The sequence below is a fragment of the Candoia aspera genome, chromosome 1 (genome assembly GCF_035149785.1).
Source record: "Candoia aspera isolate rCanAsp1 chromosome 1, rCanAsp1.hap2, whole genome shotgun sequence".
Lineage (NCBI taxonomy): Eukaryota > Metazoa > Chordata > Lepidosauria > Squamata > Boidae > Candoia > Candoia aspera.
Window position 1 is genome coordinate 317,198,937 of NC_086153.1, and position 26,557 is coordinate 317,225,493.

Genomic DNA, 26,557 nt, shown 5'->3' on the forward strand with positions numbered 1-26,557 from the left:
AAACCCTAAAAGCAATCCAGGTAAATATTCTTCAACCCTTATCCCACTTCAAAATAAACCAGAGCATTTACATACCCCCACAATGTGCACAGAGCTTTTTTCTTAAAAAAAATTGAACAGCCCAACTGCCCCCCTCAAAAATTTCAACTTCTCTCCCATACATAATGCCCCTTCTTTTTTCATGGCGTTCCACTAGAAAGTCAATTTCACTTATTGCTTGCAGATCTCTCTCTCCTTTAAATTTCTCCAACTCCACTATCTGATCTTCATCCAGCATCTCAATAGAAATTTTGATCTCACTCTTAGAAGAAACATTTCTATCACTATTGAATTCCTCAGTTTCATCCACTACATCCCCAACCAGATGACACATTTTAGACCTCATATTTTCCATGATGTCCCGAACATCTTGCGTAAAAGTTTGAGAGGAGTCAGAAAGAATCTGTTTAAAATCTTGGTGGAAGTCAGAAAAAATCTGTTTAAAAGCTTCCATGTCTCACGCAGTATATTATGGCACCCCCTAGGAGCTTAACCAGTGAAAGTCGAAGATATAGAAAAGTTCCAGAATGTGTTTACACAAGCGAAAGTGAGATAAGCAGACAGTTCCTAATGGAAAGTAGAAACAGAAAGCTGGAAGTTCAAATCAGCCAAGTCAATGTATAGGAAAATGCTAATATCTTCAAATTTAATACAAAAATAATAATGGGAAGACAATTGTTTACTCTCAATCCTCCTTTATATTTGGAAGGAAAACAAAGTCCCAAACTTAAAAAAGTTTTTTTAAAAAAGGGAATCCCAAAAATAACGATAAGCACCAAGAGAGCCTGCTTCTCCTCGCTGTAGAAAGCCTCTCTTAGGGTACGCATACATACATACATACATACATACATACATACAAATAAATATAAATTTGGTGATTTAGAAATGGGGTGGCTGGTCTTAATGTCCCTTTAAGGCTACAGCATGGTTTGGAAAATGATGACATCCCCGCCTCCCTGCTAGCTCTTACCAGTTGAATGCGAAATGCTGTTTGCGATCTTCTGGCTACAACCAGCCATCCAGAGGACAGATGGGGTGATTCCAGGTGTTTTCCTTTATCCGGAGAACACTCCTGGGCTTCAGGAAAACCTGAGCTTGAAAAAAATTGCTGTGGTCAGCTCTGCTCGCTAAGCCTGTGGGAACAGCTGTTCAGTCTGCCATATCCCCACTGGAAGTCTCCCTCCCAGTAGAAATTCAATCAACCTCTTTCCTCCAGTTTTTAGGAATATTTTGAAGATCTACCTGTTCTGTCTTGCACAGGGGAGAGTTCTGTGATTTGAAGGTGGGACTGCTGGTGCATGGCATTTGTATTTGTTGGTGAAAAAGCAATTTCTTTGATTTTTTTTTACCTTTATAGGTATTCAGGATTTCTGGGGTACTTTTACATGTTTCTATTGCTAGCCACCTATACTCTGTATACAAGCAAAATAAACAAGCTAGCTGTCTTGCGTATCAATTGCCTGCTAACTAACCAAAACCACAAAATAAATATCTTTTCAACAGTGAACTATTTCCATGGGTCTGTTTGAATAAGTATAAGATCACCTGCATTTAAAAGCTTAATATACCTAGACTGGTGGTGGTGGTTCTTATGTAGGATGTTCTGCAAGTGAACCGCCATAAACGAAGAGTCCCTGCTCAGAAAGGAAGGAAGGAAGGAAGGAAGGAAGGAAGGAAGGAAGGAAGGAAGGAAGGAAGGACTGACTACACATTGGATTATTAAAAACAAGAAGTTCATATGAGAGAAACTGCCCCTTTATGCCATTCAGACTTATGCATAAAACAAAAATTGCTGGCTTCATACAAGGCACTAAATCTTTAATATGGATTAACAAAACCATGTATAGCACAGCACAGCACAGCACAGCACAGCAGACTATGGCCAAACAAATACATCTTATTATAAATTGCAGCTTGTGTAATTATATTAAACTAAGACAGTGACTGGGTTCCTACAACATAGTGAATCACAACTACTCAATCTCTTTCTAGCCTTAGTATGTAAATCCAGCATCAAGCCTCTCTATAACATATGCTGTCTGCAGAAATACCATCTTTTTTTTTTAGGCACATACCCTATAATGCAGAGGTAAAATACATACGTAACTATTTAGGAGATTTCAGATTCATCTCCCCATACCATATATATTGAAAAGGAAGATACTCTTGAATTTAAGACGATCACTCTCTCAAAAGAAGAATACACTGAAAGTATCAAGCATAGATATACATCTATCATGCCATTCCCTTTTGGGAACATTCTGCAAAGCACATAAAAGGAGTAAGATATAGTAAGCCAAGGAAATTAAGATATGAGATAAATGAAAGGAAATATATTTAAATTTAGTTTATACCAACACCATTCATTACATACCTTTCTGTTTATCCAAACCATCCTTGCTTTCACCACGTCTATGTGCTACTTCATTCGTTGCCTTTCGTTCTTCATATTTCTCATCCTTTTCTTTGAGTATCTCATTAACTCCACCCAATCACAACTTCCTTGGTCTTCTCTTTCCTCATGACTCATTCACTCTCTTTATATTTGTTTTGGAATTCACTCTTGATCCTACTTCCTGTTTTATCACTTACATTTTTAAGCACCACATTCCTACTGCATTAAACTTTGATATTTCTACTGACATATCAACTTTCATCCCCATATAAAAAAGTGGCAGAAGCATGCTTTTACTCACAGCCATGTTGCCTTCTTCCCCCTCTTCTAGGTTTCATAAACAGACAACATATTTACTTTTCTTTCATGCATCAATTCACGCCCTCTGCTATTTACTTCTTTTATATTTCATATGCCATCATCACTACCAGGCAGGCCCATAAATATGGTCCTCTGCCACCCATCATGGCTATGGTCAACTGAGGCTTTTTATAGAGAATAAATTACTAGACTTAGTCACATCTATGCCACACACAGCATCCCTTGCTAATGGTAAAGTCATTCAATTTTGACCAGTCCAGGATCTGTAATCCATAGACTACTTTGTAAGCCAACATACTGTGACCTGCATACCACCAACCAGTAGGTACATGGAGTGGACTGGCAGGCACCAAATTCATAGACTGAAAAAAATTGTAACACATATATGTGAACCTATCTCACATACAGCAACAGTGAATTATGCACAGACATGTACACACATACACCACATACACACACCTCTTCCAGCAGAGACAGAAAAAAAAATGAAGAAAAAACAAGATGGTGATGGGGTAAAAAGCATAAGCACAAAATTGGGAAGAAGAAAGAAAGAATATTTAATGGAGATGAGGCAATGAGAAGAGAATTGGGTAAGGAAAGAGGGAGAAAAGCCCTATTAAGGTGTTACAAAAAGGATTAAATTCTACAGGCATATGATTGTTCCTAAGCAAGGCCTTGAGAGCCAGTTTAGTGTAGTGGTTAAGTCAATGAAGATTCTCAGTCATCCAGGTGGAATTGTCTGTAGGTTGAGTCACAGCAACTGGATTTTTCTTTTTGGTTGAAACGTTTCACTGCTTGTCCAAGCAGCTTCTTCAGTCTGTGCAAAGGTTGGTAAGGGGACCCCATATATGTCTTCCAGGGTGGCTGCATTGTCCCTACACCTGAATGGCTGTTAATTGTGCCATGGAGGTGTGGATTGTCTTTGGGATGTCTTACTCCTAAATCCCTTGTTCATCCCCAAGTGGATCGTTAAGAGTGGCCTTCCTGGTAAACTTGTGAAGTGGTCTTAATCTTCCTGGGGACTAATGAAAGAGCAGCATGAAAAATGGGGGACAAGTTGTTTCTGAGGCCTCCGCCTCTATTGAGGGAAGGATTTTCCACTTTGGCATAAATGGAATTTAATCCCTCTCTCAAACCACCTATCTTCTCTGTCCAAAATGTGAACATTATTGTCCTCAAATGAGTGTCCTAGGAGGATGGCCCAACACAGGAAGAGCAACACCCCAGGACCAGAATCAGCAGTTTACCTTCATCTAAAAGAAAAAGGACACTTGCAGGGACTTGTCCATGCAGGGACTTGTCCAGGCAGTCTCCGAGAACTGGACACGACTGAATGGATAAATAAAAAGAAGCAAGGCCTTATTTTCAAGCTAATTTTCAAAGACATCTATGCTTTTCAGCAAGAATGTACAAGTATTTGAGCCTCATGCTAATTTTTTTAATAAAATGGATCCTATTTTTACCAGCAATATAAAATAATTCCCATTCCTAATATACAGCAATTATTTTTTTGTGGGGGGGGGGTGTCACCTTCCTATTAGGTAAGGACAGAGTTTGCATCTCAGGTGGTACAGCTGGGAATAAACTGATATGCTGAGGAGCTGCCTTTAGTCTGTTAGCCAGATGGACTAATGATATGACTCAGTGCAAGGCAGTTTCATATCTTATTATGAAAATATCCTCCCTCTCTAGACGATCTTGCATTATTCCTACATAATTGAATTGCTGAGCACAAACAACAAAAAGACATTGAGGAACAGAATATGTACATAAGGGGAGGATGAGATGCTTAGTATTTTCTTAAATCTTGCACTATCCTAGTTTTGTAGGCTAAAACATTATTTTGTTTAACCATTTTCCATTTTAGCTTAATGGAAACTGATTTCAGATCTAATGTGGTTTGCAAAATAAGACAAACTAGGATTTCCTAATTTGATTGGGGCTTTTTTTCCTTTTGCCATCTGCACTATTAATGCCAATTTCTGCCATGTAGCATCAATAGCTAACACCACAAGTGACTATGGCAATGCCCCTGCACGCTCTGTACCTCTAGGTCAATATGAACTTGATGGAGTTTGTTTGTGCACATTTCCCTTTGCATGCTTTTCCCTTGTATTGTTTTAATTACAGAAGCTTGGGAGGAATTTTCATTTCCTCTTTCAGCAGTCTTCATGTAAATAAAATAACGAGAGAGAAAAAAACTCCAAAGTTTCACCTTCACTGCCTACCACTTAAAACGTAGGTATTTAAAGAGTTATATAAAGCCAAATCTTCATATGGTATTGCAATATCAGAATTGTCAACATAAATTGTGCATCACAAGACAGACACAGCACGTTTGGGCTTATACAAGTTTCTTTGTAAAAAACCAAAGCTGTTTTCTGCACACCATTACAAAAAGTACAACTTTCCAATGCTTCCTGATGTGGGAGAAAAAGATTGCTGACAATTCAAAAGTTATTTCCCACACCCCTAATGTGAACAGTCAAGATAGTACAGTTAGTATAATCTGGACGTGGATCCAAATTCATATTTCTATTGCAGATAGCATACCTGCCTTGAGAAAAATCAAGTTGTTGATTTTTCTCAACTTAATTTACTAAACAGACTTCTCATGCAAGTAACAAAGTTAATCCACATGTAAAATAGGATAGTGCACATACAAACTCCTTAAATTTTTTGGAGGAAGGTTGGTACATCCAGTAGCACAGCAGATTCTTTTCATGCAAAAGGTTCCAGATTCAATTACAGCAATTTTCAGATGGGAAGTAATATTATCTGGAGAACCTTGATTATTCAGCATAGACAGTACAGCACTGAACTAAATGGATTAAGAGCATGGCACATTATGGCAATAGCTATAAAAGAGCTTGTTTTGGGTTAGTGTGTTGGGTAATCCCAACTGTTTTGACTTATTCAGCAAACCATAATTAAAGCAATCATAGTTTAGTGCAGTATATAAACCCAGCCAGCATGATAGCTTTTCATGTTTCCAAATATAACAAACAATTACACTAAGTAAAATATTTCAAGTTGAGTTTGACTCCTGCTATTAAAACACCATTCCTATGACAGGTTCTCTCCTTTCTTTTTGAAACGGAGCCAGTTTGGTGGAGCAGTTAAGGTGCTAGACTAGAAACCAGGAAAGCACGAGTTCTAGTTCTCCTTTAGGCATGAAAGCTGGCTGGGTGACTTTGGGCCAGTCCCTCTCTCTCAGCCCAACCCACCGCACAGGGTTGCTGTTGTGAGGAAAATAGGAGATAGGAGCATGAGTTGTACAAAATAAAGGTGGGAGGTAAATCTAACAATAAATAAATTCTGTAGAAAGGTTAAGCACTTACAGAGGCTACCTACAACGCAAACACATGGACAAGGTACACACATTTGCATAACATTTTGAACATATGTTGATTTCTGTATCTATATGACAAATTAGAATAATCAATAATCTGAATAAAACAAATTAAAAATAATTGCTCTAATAATAATACATCTCACCATATAGACCAAATTAGCTATGAGCCTGCTGTTTAGGCTGAGGCCCAGTTCTCATTGGTGCAAATTCAAAGCCTGTCTTCTGATGGTTTTGATCTTTGAATTAGACACTAATGGCACTCTAACCTTGCCCTACCCATTAGGCAATGTAAGGCAGGAAGTTTCGATTTTCAATTAGTTATTTAGATTTTTTAGAGCTTCTATTAATTTTTTTGTTGTGTTTTCACCATTTTTATCATTGTAGAGGGTTTTATTTCTATTTCTGGCTCATGCCCCAAGAGATTAAGAAGACTATTGTTGAGCTCTTTTCTAGAATGTTCTAGAAAAATAATCTCAGTATCTCAACAGTTACTGAGCTTCCACATTCAAAGCCAGCTACAAGTAAGTGTAACAGTGGACTCAGATTTCAATTTGTATCCAAATTTCAACTGACCACTCTAAACAAAATGAAATAAACCACAAACTAGGGAATAAAGATTTCTTCCCATGCAATCATCTGAAAGGCATACACCTCCAAGCCATTTATAATTTTAACAATATCCATTCACTCTTCATAGTAACTTTTATAAGTTTTATATTTTGACAAGCAGCTGTAAAGAAAATGCATCCAGGTGGTTATGGCCATATAGCTTATTCTGCAAAGGTACTTTTTTCACCCATTAGGAGGTAAAGCAAACATTTCTGAACATGTTTTCTTTGCTTATTCAACTATTAATGTGATACCATAGGCCACTGTGTTCATTTCATACTCATTTGTGTCCAAGTCAAGTACATTAAAATCTATGATGTGCAAGTTAGCAGTTCCTTTATTGTTAAGATCATGTTGTGAAACATCATTTACTTCTAAGATTTATATATCTTTCATTTATATTTGGCCAATGCCATAATCAAACAATTATTTCACATAGCGTGGTGCAAGGTACCAAGTGTAGGACCAAAGAAACATGGGTTTAAAACTTCATTCAGCCATGAAGCTTACTGAATGGCTTTGGCCCAGTCAATATCTCTTAGTCCAACTCTCTCTTACTATATTCAGCGTAGAAAGAGACAGAGCCAGCAGTAATGCACTGGCAAGGAAATGAGGGACATAAAAAGGAAGTATATTAATAAACATATTACTGTAAGCAAGCATTGTCGTGCAAAGCAAGGCCCCTGAGACTCCAGCTTCTGCCTCTGCTGCAACATCCAGCTGGTTATTCTCATTGTTGTCTTCCTCCCTTCATTGCTGCTGTTCGCCGCTCCTCCCACCAGCGGGAACCCTGGAGTTTCAAGAGTGGCTCCCCAGTGTGTCATGTTGTGGCTGCAGGTGAGTGCTCCAAATGCACCCAGTCTGCAGCACACAGCCCCCATGCACCACCACCGAAACCAAAAAGGGAAACCAACGAACATCACAGACAGCTCTACAGACAGCAAGAAAAACTACAAAAACAATGTAACACGACAAGCTCCTCCAAATCCAAATACTGTTCAGGGTGCTACGCAATCAGCTCTGGGGCAACTGAAAATTGACTTCCTAAGGCATCTTTTATCTTCCAGTAAGTATTGATATCTGAAAGAGGGAGGGCAATAGACATGTTGCTGACACTAGGAAACAAAGTTTGTGAATCCTTTTGAATTGTCAATATTTCTGCATAAATATGACCTAAAAGGTTATTTATTTATTTATTGAAGAAAATGATCCAAAGCTACATATCTGTGTATGGCAAAAGTATGTGAACCTTTGCTTTCAGTAACTGGTGTGCCCCCATGGGCATCAATAACTGCAACTAAATGTTTCCAATAACTGTTGATCAGTCCTGCACATCGGCTTGGAGGGATTTTAGCTCATTCCTCCTTACAGAACAGCTTCAACTTAGGGATGTTGGTGGGCTTCTTCACTTGAACTGCCCAGTTCAGGTCCTTCCACAACATTTCTATAGGATTAAGGTCAGGACTTTGACTTGGCCATTCCAAAACATTAATTTTCTTCTGCTTTAATTATTCTTTGGTCATATGACTTGTTTGTTTTGGGTCACTGTCTTGCTGCATGACCCACATTCTCTTGGGCTTCAGTTCACAGACAAATACCCCAACATTTTCTTGTAAAATTTGCTGGTACAATTCAGAATTCACAGTTCCATCAATGATGGCAAGCCATCCTGGTCCAGAGGCAGCAAAGCAGGCCCAACCATGATACTGCTACCACTATGTTTCACAGATGAGATAAGGTTCTTATGTTGGAATGCAGTGTTTGCCTTTCACCAAACATAACACTTTTCATTCCAGCTAAAAGTTCTATTTTGGTCTCATCTGTCTACAGAACATTCTTCCAATAGCCTTCTGTTTATCCACATGGTCTTTTGCAAACTGTAGAGGGGCAGCAATGTTCTTTTTGGAGAGTAGTAGCTTTCTCCTTGCAAATTCTGCCACGCACACCATTGTTGTTCACTGTTCTCCGAATGGTGGTCTCATGAACACTGACCTTTGCTGATGCAAGAGAGGTCTTTAGTTCCTTAGACATTACCCTGGGGTTCTTTGAGACCTCCCGGAGCATTACACACCTTGCTCTTGGTGTGATCTTGATTCGTCAACCACTCCTAAAGAGGGTAACAATGGTGCTGAATTGCCTCCATTTGTACACAATCTGCCTGACAGTGGACTGTTGGAGTCCAAACTCTTTGGAAATAGTTTTGTAACCTTTTACAGTCTGGTGAGCATCAACAACTGCTTTTCAGATGTCCTCAGAAATCTTTGTTTGAGCCATGACACATTTCACATATCTGTGTCATGAAGATCAGACTTTGATAGCGAATACCCAGAATTTTGTTCTTTAAACAAGGCAGGACCTCCCACACTCACACCTGATTATCATCCCATTGATTGAAACATGTGACTCTAATTTCCCCCTAAAATGAACTGATAATCCTAGAGGCTCACACTTTTGCAATATACAAATGTTTAGCTTTGGATAACTTTCCCCAATAAATAAATAAATAAACAAGTATAATGTGTTTGACTCATTTGTTTAATTGGGTTCTCTTTATCTAGTTTTAGGATTTGAGTGGAGAAGAGATCATGTTTTAAGTCATATTTATGCAGAAATACGGAAAATTCAAAAGAGTTCATGAACGTTTAAGCACCACTGTAAATTGGAGATTAAAATTATGACTTTTATTGCTTTCTAGTTTATTATGAGGCCAGCAGTTAAATTAAGATTATAACTGGGATACATACGTGAAGCAACTGACACCAGTGCAAAGTGATTCCAGAAAAAGCAAGTAAAATTTTGATGTTTTGGTTTAAAATAGCAAAATGCTGAAGGTGGACATTATAGCACCTAGCATGATGAGCAATTTTTAAATAATGTTTATAACCCTCAAACTTACTTGGACACCAGTTCGGTGCCTGATATAGGCCATATTAAGATAAACAATGTACATTCATAAAAGAATGGCAGATATAGCCCCTACTGGGTAAACATCATGAAAAGAAATATAATCATGAAAAATATTTTTGCAATGCTTTCTGCCAAAGCATTCCATGTTGTTTACATGGTAGATAATGGCTAAGAGGCCATTTAGAAGAAGGAAATAAGGTTTAAGTACCAAATTATATAATGAAGGTACATAATAGAACATAAGCCACATTTCATGGAGGCAAAAAGCCAAACAGGACCAGTTCACCAAGGGATTGTTGCCATCTTTGCTTTCCCCAAGTAGACATCAGGTAAACAAGTGAATGTTTTCATCCAGCTAGGTGGTGTTGCCTAATTAACTCTGACTCTTTTAGGTTGCTAAATAAGTTTAGTCCTGGTTAGTACATGGATGGAATACTATTTGGAAGGTTTAGAACTGCAGGTTAGCCTGGGAAATTGAAAAAAAAATCCTACAAGAAGACAGTGGCAACTCACATCTGTATCGTGCAAAGAAAATTACATGGATATGTCCATATAAATCACTCTACTTGAAAACAACTTAGTATTATTTTTAAGAGCCTTTTCAAAGACCACAGAAGAATGGCACTGTTACACTGTCTTATTAGTCCCGTGTTTTCACTCTAAAACAATAAACCAGACTTGGCAAACAATTCGTGCCCAGAGGAGTGACATTGGACAGCAGTAACTGCATAAAGGGTTGCATAACAGCATTTGAATAGGCAAAGCCTATCTGAATGACAGCAGCAACTACTGTATACTATTCCTTAGACAACCTATGAGAGAAAATAGTTAATGTTTTGGTCTAAGACCTGAAAGCCTCAGCAACCCAGTCAATTATGAAGTTCACAGATAACCTTTGGCTATTCACTCTCAGCCTACACCAGCTGACTTAGTTGCTACAAGGATAAAGTAGAAGGGGTGTGATGAGGAATCATGTATGGCATTCTGATTCATTTAGAAAATGTGCAGAATAAAAATAAAATGAATAAATACCTGTATTTTAAAGGATTTGGGCCTATTCTTAATGCGACTTAATGCTGATTCTAAAGGGGAAGGAGGGACTTAGGGTCATGAACTTGTCCCACGGCATAATGTATTATAATTTTACAGGATGGAAAACAAGCGAACTGAAGTGCTGACACTGAAATAAATGGGAAGAGAACATTATTCTGCCTAAGTACACATTTTGCCTCTTTTTTTAAAAGGGGCATATGGAGAAAATTATTGGAGAAGCACTGAAATAATTACTTTACAATATGACAGGTTTTATCTTTGGTTTTAACTAATGCCCTTTTTAATGATATATTCATTTTTAAAATTAGAATCACAAAAGCCTTTTAACAAGCTATCCTCCCACTGATAAAAAGCAAGGGGCAGGTTGCATCTCAGCCTCCTCAAAGTTCCACAGAAGCCATTTTCCACTCACTTGCTTTGAAAGCCATTAAAACAACTTGTTGAAGAACAGCAGTAGGGGGTTAATGGAAGGCAAGGCTTAGAAACAATCTTTAGATTTTCTTCTAAAGAGTTTCTCACAGGTCCTTCCAACGAAAATGACAAAGATCTTCACAATTCTCACCCCTCTGTCAAAATCAATGGAAAACGGGATAAATGCTAGCACCTTCAGATTTTTAAAAATATGCTTTGATACAGAAATCTAGGAGAAAAGGTACAAAAAAAAAGGAAAAACTAAAATTACCAGAAAAAAGGGGAAAAGGACAAAAACATATAGAAAAAACATACAGAAAAAAGCTTGGTTTTCAAACACAACATTAAACCCTGACCACACAGAGTAATATTGATCAGTCTTTCCATTACATCAATAGAGAGCCAGTTCATGTGCAAAGAGCAGACACATACCATCCATCTAAGACTGTAATTCTGAGGTGGCACTGTCTTTTCAGCACAAAACATTCTTTTTTCTACATTCCATGCTCAGTAAATCCACAGTTCTTCACATAATGATTCAAAAGTTCTATACTTAATTTAGAACCACGTTCACATTTTAAAACCATGTTACTTCCCCCCCCCCCAAATATTGAAAAATTTATGGATATTCAACCAGAATGAGGCATAGTGAGACAAGTCCATATCATATGCATACCCGTTTCCTCCATTATTTCATACTACCAATTTAAAAAATCACATCCAACAGAATGTGTCTGATTTCTTGACAGAGCAATAAATTAAATATAAGAAAAGATAAATACATCCTTGACAATTTCCACGAGATATCTTTGATCAGTGAGGAGATACGCCCATTTGTAATGATCTTGGACAAAGGATTAGAACTGCACATTTTATTTCAATTAATTAAAAAAGGAAGGAAATCCATATATGGTCATAACTTGTTGTGAAAATTTGAACTGTATCACATTAAAGGCTTTTCTGTGTCCAACAAAACCATTACTGCCTAGTCCAATTTTTATGTACGTGTACCTAAAATACCAGTTAGTGATCTACATTATTCAAGGCTTGTCACACTTTTATAAAATCAGACTCTGCAGGATAGACAATTTGCAACTTTAAGATTTTAATCTTTCTCCCAGCTTTGAGCACACAAACACACACACAAAGGAGGGAAATCTTTTTAAAAGAGGATTTGTTTTTGTCAATCTGGAATACAGAGGACCATAACAACAGTAGCATACAGGTCAACTCCTGTCTTTTTGAGAATCACATTTTTGTTTGTAGATTTATAACCCAACTTTCCTCCAGTTTAAGATGGTACATACAGCATTTCCTTGTCCATTTTTTTCTGCAACAACCCTGTGAGTTGGGTTGGGCTAGAAGAGAATCATTGGCAAAATTTGATAATTTCCTTGATTGAGAAGCTGCACCTACCTACTTATCTACCACTATACCACAAGATACATACAAGAAGCATAAAATAAAAGCTGCCATATCCAATACTGTTTTCCATAGTGACTAATTACAGTTAGCAGCCTATTTTCAGGAAGCCCATAAAATGACAGGAAGATAACAGCTTCCTACATTGTTTGTGTTCCCCTCTATACTGAGTGATATTTTTTTTATTTAATTTTTATCCCACCTTTATTATTTTTATAAATAACTCAAGGCGGCGAACATACCTAATACTCCTTCCTCCTCCTATTTTCCCCACAACAACCACCCTGTGAGGTGAGTTGGGCTGAGAGAGTGACTGGCCCAAGGTCACCCAGCCGGCTTTCATGTTGTATGATTTTGGTAAATAGAAATGAAATAAATAACTCACAAATACATTCAGAGGCATATATCTTCTGCTATTTAACTATCATGATTAACAGCCACTGATAAACAATTTACATACATTCATAGGGATCCATGAATAACTGTAACCCTCTATACATTACATGTAGGTGTGCCTACATAGTTTTGATGAAGTTGGGTTCGGATTTTTTCATTTAAACAAATTTGGCCCAGGATAGATAGCCAGAACTATTATGATACTATCCTCACAGCCATAGAACGATTGAAGTTCTGTGACATTTGCTTATGATACCATTCTGACTATATTTTAGAGTCCTGACACCTGTCATAATTTATAGTATAGTCCCTAGCACAGCCTTCCCCAGCCTGCTGCCCTCAAGAGACTAGACAGTGCTAACACATGACTGTCTATTTATGATTATTTAAAAATCTCTTCAAGAATCATATGCCCTACCAGGTACTATCAAAAGTGCTGTTTTTATTTATGGGGACATATTTAGCTTTCCAGAAGAGTAACAGATGTCTTTGGACACATGCAAAAACCTACTCTATAATACTGAAAAAGTTGGGAAGAAAAGAGAAGATGAGGAAACCAGCAGCAAAGTGGATGCACTCAATTACAGTGGTGATGGGTACACCATTAGACCTGAAGGGCAGGTGGTGACAGGTCATCCTGGAGAAGGTCTATCTATGGGGTTGCCAAGAATTGACACCAGTTTCTTGGCACATAGTCGATTCAAATGTTAGTAGGAAAGTGCTCCTCTTAACATGGTTCTTTTAACTACAGTCATGTGAAAAAGTAAGTATACCCCATATAATTTAACAACGAAAAAGAAAAATGAACATATGTGGACATATCAATATTTTATCTTTATTCAAACAGTATATAAACATGATATAACTGAACAAAAAAAACTATGAAAAAATGCCTTTGCAATCATTTTTCAACAAAAAATTAAGATATGCTATTTCCTTCTGTGGAAAAAGTAAGTACACCTTTGGCTCTAATACCTCTAGTAATGGTATTGCCCCCTTGTCAGAAACAACTTCAAGTAGGCATTTCTTATAACTATCTACCAGTCTCAACATTTACTGGGAGGAATTTTTTCAGCTGTGCGATATTTGAAGGGTTTCTTGCAAGCACAGCCCATTTCAAATCACTCCACAGCATCTCAATGGAATTTAGACCCAGGCTTTGACTTTGCCATTCCAGAACCCTCCATTTCTTTTTTTCTTTCTTTCCCTTTTTTTTTTTTGTAGCCATTTCTTGGTGGATATTCTGGAATGCTTAGAGTCATTGTCATGTTGCAAGGTTCACTTTTGGTTGGGCTTCAATCTTCTGACAGATGGTCTCGCATTGTCTCAAGCACCCTCTGGTACAATGAAGAATTCATAGTGGATACTATGATGGTGAGCTGCCCAGGCCCCGAAGCAGCAAAACAGCCCCAAACCATAACATTTCCACCACCATGCTTTACAGTTGGTATCAGGTTCTTCTGGTGAAATGCTCTTTGGTTTTCACCAAACATGTCTTTGGGTACTCTGGCCAAATAACTCTTATCTTTGCCTCATCTGTTCCAGAAGTCCTGATCTTTGCCAAGGTGTTCATGAACAAACTTTAGTCTCGCCCTGATGTTTCCTCCTGGCACATCTCCCATGTAGATCTAATTTGTGCGGCTTCTTTCTAATGGTAGACTGATGCACTTTGATATCAATAGTAGCGAGAGCTACCTGTAGGTCATGTCATGAAATTCTGGGATTCTTAGATACTTCTTTCATCATCTCGTGTTCTGCTCTTGGGCTTTACTTGCTGGGATAGCCTGGCCTGGCTTGGGCAAGTTGGCAGTTGTTTGAAATATTTTTCACTTGTACATGATTTTCCAGGCAGTGGAATGATTGATATCCAATTTTTTGGCTATCTTTTAAAATTCCTTTCCAGACTCATAGGCATCTATATCTTTTTTACTGAGGGCCTCAGAGAGCTCTTTCAATCTAGGCATGGTGACAGCACACACTTCAACAACAAAGAGCAAATCAAACTAAATGCCTGAGATTTAAATAAGACAAGTTCCTCCCAGATCCTCTGTAACAATGTTCTAATCATTTGCACCTGATCTGGTGCACCTGATTCTAACTGTAGGTATTTGAAGTATTGATAAATGTAGAGGTGTACTTAATTTTTCCACATGTGAGATTTGCATTTGTATTTAATTTAAATTACACAATGGACTACAACATGTAAATGGTGCATGATATTTGTTATACTATATCCCCTTTATCTATCAATATTGTTGAAATGAAGATAAAATATTGCATGCTGAAATATGCTGAAAAAGTAAAAAAATTCAGTGGGGCGTACTTAACTTTTTCACATGACTATATAAATGAATACTGCTGCCTGGATTCTGGGAGAGATAAAATACTTCAAGATATTTAATTGCAGATATATTTCTGTGTTACAGATGTCATAGGCTAAGTACATTCCTAAAACTGTATTTTAAAACAAACAGACCAAAACACAAAATGGTGAAACATTATTTTGTAATATTATTCAACAACTTCCTCTAAAACTGAGTTTTGCAGATCTTCCTGAATGCAAGCCAAGAGCATGCTGCGGCAGACTTTCTTGGTAGACTCTTCCACAACCCTAGGGCAATGACTGATAATGGAGATTGTCATTACCTCACACAATGATGGCAAATAAAGCAGAGGGCCTGATGAAAATCCTAACTGAAGAGAGAAGAAACCTCATGGGATAGAAATGATGGTCTCAAATGTAATGACCTTATAGGTTCTGCAAAGTACTTAAAACAACAACCTGAATTAAGTCCAGAAGTTATTTATATGATGTGCTTGTTCATTTTATGGAACACAATCCAGCATATCAGAATTTGCAGTCTCTCCTTGTTACATTGTTCAACCTAGCTTCAGCATCATATGCTTCCTAATCTTAGAAACTGTCTAAGGATCTGCCCTATAAATAATCATATATTTTTAAAGTACATAGATGGCTTTCTTTATGAAGGATTTTAAAAAATTGTGAGTTAGAAGTGAACTCTAATGAAGAAACCTAAAGTGATGTTCTCTTTAAAAAAAAAGTAAGATGTAATTGAAGTGAATACCATGGAAATCTATAATTTGTTTGTAGAAGCATTTATAGGCACTGATATTAGGTTTGTGAACTCCCAAGAGGTGTGTATTTTTAAGATAAAATCAGGGGACCTTTGATTCCCAAACCCATTTTTGCAGGCCCCACAACCCTCTTTGACTGTATTGCTACATTTCAATGACACAATTGCTGAAACTGTTTTTGTGTAATGCTTTATGTTACCCTGAAGCCTGATATTATGCATGGCAGTACAAAACATTTAAAATAAAGTATGCCCCACATTTCTGACAGTTCAGAAAACGGGTAGGAGCCACATCCATGTTTGTAGCAAACGATGCCAATTCCACTAAAATTCAGCAGACTATTTATTTAATCAATTTCTTACAAGACTATACTTTCCAAGATGGTTCATAATAAGAAACGTATTAATAAAATAACAAAAGCATTTTAACTAGGAAATTAAAAAAAGAAAATTCTCCTGGCATTTTTAAAAAAATGCTTCAAATATGAATATGACAAAATCTGGCTTGTTTTAATTCAAGTAAAAGAGCTGGAGAATCCAGAGGATTCAGTACTATCCATAAGCATTATACCAGACAGCCACTTTTTGAAATATTGTGACTTAATGAATTAAGTGGATTGCGTGATAAATGTGGTAACCAAAAGCAAAGGATTGACAAGACAGCTTGTTATACAAAAGTGAGGTAAGCTGCTTCTGCTGACGTTTCCTATTAATGGAGCTACTGAAGAGAAGGCCCACCTCCTGGACCCCATCCGTAAGAGAATTCCATCTGGCGGGGTCCAGGAGGCAGGCCTTCCCTGCAGTAGCTCCCGCCCTCTGGAACATCCTACCCCTGGAGGTGAAGTTGTCCCCTTCACTCCTGGCCTTCCGGAGGAATTTGAAGACCTGGCTCTGCCGCCTGGCCTGGGGCGGGGAATAGTCGCGCTTGGGGATGGCTAGTGCCTTAAGCTGCTCATTGCACACAAGGACTGAATTAGATCATTTTCCATCTGGATTTCATTTTTATCTATATTTATTGTTTATTTATATATATTGTATTTATATGTTGTAATTATATTGTATGTTTGGTGTTTTATTGATTAGTTTATTGTAAACCGCCCAGAGTTCCTCTGGTGGGAGGAGATGAGAAGTGACAAATTTGATAGATAGATAGATAGATAGATAGATAAATAAATATAACTCTTGTAGACTTCTCATACCTATTCCATAGTTATTTTGTAAATCAAAAACAATCCATATACCCACACTGAAAAAAGAATAAATCTTTAAAGGCCCCACTTTTGCAGTTTTGGTTTCAGAGGTAAAGAACTCTCAGAGATATGAGCAATGATATCAGAACTGAACTGAAGACAACAAGTTTGATAATAAATCTTTATGTAAGCACTGTTTATGATAATAATTTGCCCCTATTTTTTATTCTCTCATCCAGATAAAATACTCTTAGCAATGTGTTTAATAATATAATGCCCCATCTCAATGTGTATCTCGTCCTTTAATGTGTGTATCATAAACAGTACCTTCCGTAAGGCAAACACATTCCCATAATTATACTGAACAGATTAATGAAAAGAACTTCACTCACCTTGAAAAGTTTTGCCTTTAATGTATTCATCATCGCTCATCACATCTGTCCCTGCAAATCCCATTTCCTATTCTATTCACGAGGTGCAGCAACCTGGAGCTTTAGTGATTACCGCCACACTTTTCCCATGGCCTTCTCACCTCTCATCTCCCCCTTAAGAACCCCGTTCCCATTGTTTATCATCTGTTTTCTTCTCCTGGAAACTGCTGTTAGATTTTTACTTATCCCTAATCTTGCTTGCTGCCTTTGATATTCTTTCTAATCCAACAACCTGTCAACTGAGGCATCAACCCATGTCCAGGCCAGCTGCTCTCTCCCAGGCTTCATACGAAATGTTCAGAGGATTCTGATCCAGCAAGAAAAACTTGAAGCAAATAATTAATGTTGATTCGATCAGAGCTCATGACTTTAGTGTGCTATTAAGTAGACCACTGAAGGAAACTAACCTTTTAAAGTTTGTTTAAACTTGGTTGTTAATACATTAATGAAATTCTGGTCAATGTGTAAAGGGACATGACTAAGGAAAGTAAATGCATGAGGAAAGTGAGAAGATGCTTTTTTAACTGAAAATGGCAAAGAAAATTAAGTTCACATACAAATCTGCTCCTACACAGAACGTTCTTACTCATCTGCAGTTTTAAAACAAAGTTTATTAGCAAGCTTCTTCAAAAAAGCATAAAGTGAGAATAACAAACTTGTATAAGCAGCTAAGTTGTTTTACATCAGAAAGACAGTAGGGCTCTATAGTACAGAGGTAACTTTTTATTGATTTTCTGTACCTTTATCAGAACTATGACAATCAGATAGTCCCCAGATAGGTGGCCAATGCCTGTGTTCAAGGTGAGCTGCTCTTTGGTGGGAAGGGAGGGTTCACATCTTCAGGGCTGCTGGGAGGACTATCCTAGGCATGTATTAGGTAAAGTTGTTCAGATCCACTCAGAGTTAGATTCAGACAGAACAAGTCCATGTGAGTTGATTAAGTTGACTGAGGCACTGTCTTGTCCTGTATCTGCCAGATGTTTTACCCTATAATTCCCAAGGAAGTGGACTGGATCCTTGGGACTATTAACTCAGCCACCTGTTTATTAAACCCTTGCCCCTCTTGGTTAGTTAGGGCTTCCTGGAAGGTAATGTGTGGCTTGGTCCATGTGGTGGTGAGTCAGTCTTTGACTGAGGGAATAATTTTGCCTGTCTTGAAGGTGACAGTGGTATGCCTCCTCCCCAAGCAGCCATCTCTGGACCCAACATTGCTGGACAATTTTTGTCTAGTCTCCCATTTTTTAAAGAAGTGTATTGAGAAGGTAGTTAGTTTGCGGTTTCAGAAGGTTTCAGACAAGGGCATAATATGGAGACAGCATTGACCATGCTTGTCAATTACCTCTGATGGAGCTGGGATGGTGATGGGACAACCAGATGGTGCAACTGTTCTGGTTCTCCTTGATTTCTCAGGGACTTTCTATACCATCAATCATGGTACCTTCTAGACAGACCACAGGGTTGTTGTGGGGAAAATAGGAGGAGGAAGGAGTATTAGGTATGTTCACCGCCTTGAGTTATTTATAAAAAAATAATAAAAGCAGAATAAAAATTAAATAAATAAATATAGGGATTAGAGTGGAAGACACAATGTTACAGTGGTTCTCCCCTTTTCTCTGGGATTGGTTCCAGTTGGTGTGTGTGTGTTGTGTGTGAGATTCCTGAGGCTCCTAATTTACAGGATGCCTCAAGGCTCAACTGTCTCACTTTTCCTGATTAACATCTATGTGAAGCCGCTGGGTGAGGTAATCTGTTGATCAGATGTTATCAATATGCTAATGATATCCTGTTGTATGAGAGCCAGTTTTGTGTAGCAGTTAGGGCATCAGGCTAGAAACCGGGCGACTGTGAGTTCTACTCCTGCCTTAGACATGTCATCCAGCCTTACTCCTGCCTTTAGGCCAGTCATGAAAGAGAGGTCAGACTAAATGCGATCCCTGGGGAAGGTAATGGCAACCCACCCCAGTATTCTTGCCGTGAAAACTAAATGGATCAGTACAACCAGAGATATGTCGATATACCATCAGAAGATGAGACTCCCAGGTCGGAAGATGGTCAAAATGCTACTGGGGAGGAACAGAGGATGAGCTCAACTAGGCCCAGACGTGATGACACAGCTAGCTCAAAGCCGAAAGGGCAGCTAGCGGCCGACGGTGCTGGTGGTGAACGGCGAATCCGATGTTCTAAGGATCAACACACCATTGGAACCTGGAATGCAAGATCTATGAGCCAGGGCAAATTGGATGTGGTTATTGGTGAAATGTCAAGATTAAAGATAGACATTTTGGGCGTCAGTGAACTGAAATGGACTGGAATGGGCCACTTCACATCAGATGACCACCAGATCTACTACTGTGGACAAGAGGACCACAGAAGAAATGGAGTAGCCTTCATAATTAATACTAAAGTGACTAAAGCAGTGCTTGGATACAATCCAAAAAACAATAGAATGATCTCAATTTGAATTCAGGGCAAGCCAACTAACATCACAGTGACCCAAATATATGAACCAACCACAGATGCTGAAGAAGCTGAAGTAGATGAGTTTTATGAGGATCTGCAGCACCTACTGGACAACATGCCTAAAAGAGATGTTATTTTCACCACAGGAGACTGGAATGCTAAGGTGGGCAGTCAAATGACACCTGGAATTACAGGTAAGCATGGCCTGGGAGAACAAAATGAAGCAGGACATAGGCTGATAGAATTTTGCCAAGACAACTCACTCTGCATAACAAACACTCTCTTCCAACAACCTAAGAGATGGCTTTATACATGGACTTCATCAGATGGACAACACCGAAATCAGATTGACTACATCCTTTGCAGCCAGTGGTGGCGGACATCTATACAGTTGGTAAAAACAAGACCTGGAGCTGACTGTAGTTCAGAACATGAACTTCTTATTGCACGATTTAGGATCAGACTAAAGAGATTAGGGAAGACCCATAGATCAGCTAGATATGAGCTCACTAATATTCCTAAGGAATATGCAGTGGAAGTGAAGAATAGAGTTAAGGGACTGGACTTAGTAGATAGGGTCCCGGAAGAACTATGGACAGAAGTTCGCAACATTGTTCAGGAGGCGGCAACAAAATACATCTCAAAGAAAGAGAAAACCAAGAAGGCAAAATGGCTGTCTGCTGAGACACTAGAAGTAGCCCAAGAAAGAAGGAAAGCAAAAGGCAACAGTGATAGGGGGAGATATGCCCAATTAAATGCAAAATTCCAGAGGTTAGCCAGAAGAGATAAGGAATTATTTTTAAACAAGCAATGCGCGGAAGTGGAAGAAGACAATAGAATAGGAAGGACAAGAGACCGCTTCCAGAAAATTAGAAACATCAGAGGTAAATTCTAGGCCAAAATGGGTATGATCAAAAACAAAGATGGCAAGGACCTAACAGAAGAAGAAGAGATCAAGAAAAGGTGGCAAGAATATATGGAAGACCTGTATAGGAAGGATAACAATATCGGGGATAGCTTTGACAGTGTGGACAGTGAGCTAGAGCCAGACATCCTGAAGAGTGAGGTTGAATGGGTCTTAAGAAGCATTGCTAATAAGAAGGCAGCAGGAGATGATGGCATCCCAGCCGAACTGTTCAAAATCTTGCGAGATGATGCTGTCAAGGTGATGCATGCTATATGCCAGCAAATTTGGAAAACACAAGAATGGCCATCAGATTGGAAAAAATCAACTTATATCCCCATACCAAAAAAGGGAAACACTAAAGAATGTTCAAACTATCGAACAGTGGCACTCATTTCACATGCCAGTAAGGTAATGCTCAAGATCCTGCAAGGTAGACTTCAGCAGTTCATGGAGCGAGAATTGCCAGATGCACAAGCTGGGTTTAGAAAAGGCAGAGGAACTAGGGACCAAATTGCCAATATCCGCTGGATAATGGAAAAAGCCAGGGAGTTTCAGAAAAACATCTGTTTCTGTTTTATTGAGTATTCTAAAGCCTTTGACTGTGTGGACCATAACAAATTGTGGCAAGTTCTTAGCGGTATGGGGATACCAAGTCATCTTGTCTGCCTCCTGAAGAATCTGTATAACGACCAAGTAGCAACAGTAAGAACAGACCACGGAACAACAGACTGGTTTAAGATTGGGAAAGGAGTACGGCAGGGCTGTATACTCTCACCCTACCTATTCAACCTGTATGCAGAACACATCATGTGACATGCTGGGCTTGAGGAATCCAAGGTTGGAGTTAAAATTGCTGGAAGAAACATTAACAATCTCAGATATGCAGATGATACCACTTTGATGGCTGAAAGCGAAGTGGAACTGAGGAGCCTTATGATGAAGGTGAAAGAAGAAAGTGCAAAAGCTGGCTTGGAGCTAAACCTCAAAAAAACCAAGATTATGGCAACCAGCTTGATTGATAACTGGCAAATAGAGGGAGAAAACGTAGAGGCAGTGAAAGACTTCGTACTTCTAGGTGCAAAGAGTACGGCAGATGCTGATTGCAGTCAGGAAATCAGAAGACGCTTAATCCTTGGGAGAAGAGCAATGACAAATCTCGATAAAATAGTGAAGAGCAGAGACATCACGCTGACAACAAAGGTCCGCAAAGTTAAAGCAATGGTATTCCCAGTAGTAACATATGGCTGCGAGAGCTGGACCATAAGGAAGGCTAAGAGAAGGAAGATCGATGCTTTTGAACTGTGGTGTTGGGGGAAAATTCTGAGAGTGCCTTGGTAAAGATGGAAAAAACTAGGTGCCAGAAGAACCAAGAACAGCCAGTCTTGATTTTACGTCTGTTCTTCCCTGACCAGATACATCAACAACCTGGGAAAGGACCTTAACAGCATCACTTGGTTGACCCAGAGTTGAGATATCTAACAGGATTTTATTTGTCATTACCTGTCTTGGGTGGCCCTTCACCCTTTTACCTATATCGTTACCGTATTACCTGTCTTGGGTGGCCCTTCACCCTTTAGCTCATGGCATCATTGAGATGCTCAAGCTCCAGCACCACGGCAAGGTAACGATCCTTTGCTGAGCCTCCTCGATTAATGAAGGGTAATTAAACAAAATTCCAACTATTATGAATCGTATGATTCTCTGTAAGATTTTGAAATTATTGCTCGTTCCTTCAAAAGCACTCAAACTTTCTGTTCTTTTTATATTCTTAATAGTATATATTTATGCAAGAAACTACTGAAGCCTGCATTTTCAATTGTTCATCTAAGGGATTTGGCAATACTCTTAGCTGTAACCATTTGGAAAGCTGAATCATAATAAAAGTACACAAATGCTATTTCATCCTCCAGTTTTGATTTCACCACATGAAATTATATGAATGTAAACAAAAAATAAGCAAAGAGGTTGTGAGAATCTATCAAGAAGTACTAAATGTACCTAGAGTATATTACAAATTACAGATATTACAATTTACAATATTAAGTCCAAACTCTGATAAGGCAGAATTTATCTATGTGCTACTGTTCACATCAAAAGAAAAATGTTATGCTTCTTAAAGGCAAATGGTTCCATTGATAGTCCTGGAAAATACTTTAGTTTTAATTTTTTCAGTTTTAGTTTCTCTGTGTAATAACAGTTTGACAGATCAGGCAGAATCTTTCCCAGCCTTGCCATTTAAAATCCTTTTACTAGGGGAGGGTAGGAATTAATCTTAGGGCTTGCAAGCTGAAGATGTGGACTGGGTTTGTATACTACACTAATTCATGCTTGGTTTAATAACAACATATTAAGTAAACTACAATCAGCTAATTTGACAAAGCATAGTAAGCCAAAACCAAATAAACTTATCATGTTTTAATATAAGGCTTGAACCATCTCATTAGTAATAAAGCACAGTTGATTGTGTTTAAACTAGGACCTAGCATTATCTATGAATTGAATAAAAAACTGGCTGTGTTTACACATGGTTTGCTGAATTAAGTACAATTGCTTGGGTTCAGAGAATATACTAAGCCATAAACTTAGTATGTTCTGTGAAATCAACTGTTCTATCAACTATAATGCATAGTTTAGTGCATTGTGTGATTCTAGCCAATTGCATATTCTTTACTACCCTGATGGACGAGCAGCCCTTAATTGGGGAAGTGGGAGTGGGAGGCTCCAGCTGATAAGCAGAGGAATGCAAGGATGAGCAATACAGGGAACCAGCTTTGGGCAGTTTTGTTCAACTTTGAAAGATGCCTACCCAATTATAATGGAAAAACACACCCCTTGAATATTCAAGTAAGTATTAGCAAAGACATGCTAGAGATATGGGATGTTAATATGTAACATGAGAAGCTTTCACGCAGGTGCAAGCAGCTGATTTTAGTTAGCCAATCACAATTTTATACAGTATATTCTCTCTTAATGAATGGTATAAATGTAATCAATTGTAACTGCTTGGTGTTCCTCTCAGCCAAGAGATTTCCTTTTGGCTTGTGTGCATAAATAAAGAGTTACTGGAATCCTTCTGACTCTGTTTCGGTGATTGGCAGATCCACTCCGGGTTTTACTAACCTCCAGCTTTTTGGCCAACAACCCCATTATTAAAGAAATTTTAACCTAATGTCAAGATCTCTACTATGAGCATCACGCTTCACACATTGGGAACCTTGCTCCCACTTGACTTTAATTTCATTTGATATCCTATCTGTCCAGAAAGAACACTCAGAACAGCTTCAATTAAAAGAGACACAAACATAAAATTCAGAGTAAAAAAAAACAACCTTTGGATGGGAGGCCCATCCATCCATCCATTCAACAAATTTATGCCAATTTACTCAAGGAACACTGGCCAGTGGAAAGAAAGAAAACTCAGGTCTTAAAATAGTAACCAATTTGCAACTCTGCTCTCATTATAGCCATACCACCCATATATAATTTCAAAGAACTCCAAATTTGCTCCTCAAAAGACTAGAGATAACTGTCTTATAAGTATTATGAACCTAGCCAGAGTCTTCAGGACAATATGAAAAGGGTGAATAGGTGGGTTTGGACAATTTAATATAATCCTGAAATTTATCTTCAGAGTTGCAGAGAACTCTAGTCAGAATTCTATTGTCCCAATCAGAATTGTACCATTTGAGACAATTGCTGGAAATGTATGTCAAAAGATAGGGAGATAAATTCTAGCTGAGCTACTCCTGATAAGTATGTGCTGGCTTGGTTGCCCAATGCATAGGTTTGCATGCTAGGAGCATGTGGGTATTCATTTTGCAGTAAATAAAGTGCTGAAACAGCTACATTTGTAGAGTGGGGCACCAGAGAAATCCCTACCCACTTTCTGACCTCAACCCTCAAAGGCTGCAACATTTATGGGACCAAAAGTTATTCCCTTATTCCCGAATTTGCCCATTTTAAACATAGAAGCTGAAGCCAAGCATACTCAGGGGAGAGGACACACAGCAAACCAGCCAGTCCCAGAACAGGGAAAGAAAGGCCTCTATGCCTGTGTTCAATGGCGATCATCGCAAAGACCCTTTAACCAAATAAAAGTATTAATACACCTTTTCTTCTTGTGGGAGGGACTAAAAATTCTGCGTGTGCTCGGAAACGCTCAATCCTAGGTGTCAGGAGATTTCCTAAGGGAGGAAAGGGGCTGCTTCTGACCCGGGACCTCCAGCACTACCCTGCCGGCCTGCAGAGTTCTTTCCCGGGCCTTAAATTCCCACCAGCCCTTTCCCGATCCAGTAGCAGCGGCTCTTACGAGGATAGGAAAGCCTGACCCTCCCGCCACCTCCATAGCTGGGCCTTCGGGAGAGCCAGAGGTAGGCCTTTCATAGCAGCGGCTCTGCGTAGAGAGCTTAGCCCGAGCGCTCCCACGTAAGCCGGCTAGCCGGAGCGCTGCTGACGCGGGCGGCGGCTCCTCCTCCTCCTCCCGTGGCCCCCTCACCTGGCGGTAACGGAGGCGAAAGGGCCGCAAATACTGGGAGGCGATGCAAGGTCCGAGAGCCAATTCCTCGATCGATTCCATGCCGGACGGCGCCACCTCAGCCTTGGATGACGGCGCGGTGTTAGCCCCGCAGGGAAGCTGAGAAGGACGGACCGAAAAGGAGCGCGGGCAGAGAGCGCGGAAATGGACGTGGAACTTGAAAAGAGCGCGCGGGTGTGCGTGTGGGGGGGCTTTTCCAGATGTTTCCCCTTTCCCTCATCTTTTCCCTATGTGAAAGAGCGGAGTTGGGGAGCAATGAATAAATGAAAATGCTCTTCCCATGGAAAATACTTGAATTCACGGTGGAGGAAAAGGATGTTATTAAAATCCTCCTTAAGGAATAAAAGCTTTTGAGCGATAAAAGCTTGAGGGGGACCTTATGAAGTAGTTTGGACTGCTCTCGCCCCCCCTCCCCCTTGTAAGAGAGAGAAGGCTGTAGGTTTAAATGGCACATATATAGCAGTTCCTAGCAGGTAAATCTATGTGGTCTCTAGGAGTCGAAAACGACTTGATAATACATAATCATGTAGGATAGTTTCAGAGGCTCAGTGAGACTGATTGCCAACTGAGTGATCACGTGACTGTAGCCAAAGAGAGGTTCTGAGTGCCTTTACATTAAGCTGAACTTTGTTTTCTGGCTTAGCAAGCATAGGCATTATTGTTTGTACACCATGGTTTATGGCTTGATTGATAGTACCATCCAGCCAGTTCTGGTTTGTTCAGTACACTGTGCTTAAGCAAACCATGTCTTACCAGGCCATGGTAATTCTAGGTAATCTTTAATTCATCCTTGCAAAACGGACAAGTGATACTATTTCCAAATTGTGAAGAAAGTGCTGGAAAGAGACAGGGGCAGGGAAGTCAGCATAAGGCTACCTGGTGAGTTCATTACTGTATAAGTACAATTGTTGAGTTCTTTTATTCCTTTTTTGAGGCTTCAAGGGAAGTAATTGTGCATATATAATCAACTTCTGTTCTTTAAAAATTAATAGTATGCACCCAAAATGGTTTGGTTTTGAAGTTGTTACAAAT

At 39.0% G+C, this 26,557-nt stretch overlaps 1 protein-coding gene across 2 annotated transcripts in view; it reads right to left on the reverse strand.

Moving 5' to 3' along the window:
• Positions 1-25,667, reverse strand: part of NUDT14 (nudix hydrolase 14) — a 63,515-nt gene extending 37,848 nt beyond the window's left edge. The window contains exon 1 of one of the 2 annotated variants that reach the window (XM_063290420.1): positions 17,586-17,960. In XM_063290420.1, coding sequence (XP_063146490.1) covers positions 17,586-17,618 — 33 coding nt within the window. In that variant the 5' untranslated portion in view covers positions 17,619-17,960. Of the gene's footprint in view, positions 1-17,585; positions 17,961-25,486 lie in introns of those variants that run through there. The other variant, XM_063290419.1, reaches the window with a different exon arrangement.
• Between the last annotated feature and the right edge of the window lie 890 nt (positions 25,668-26,557).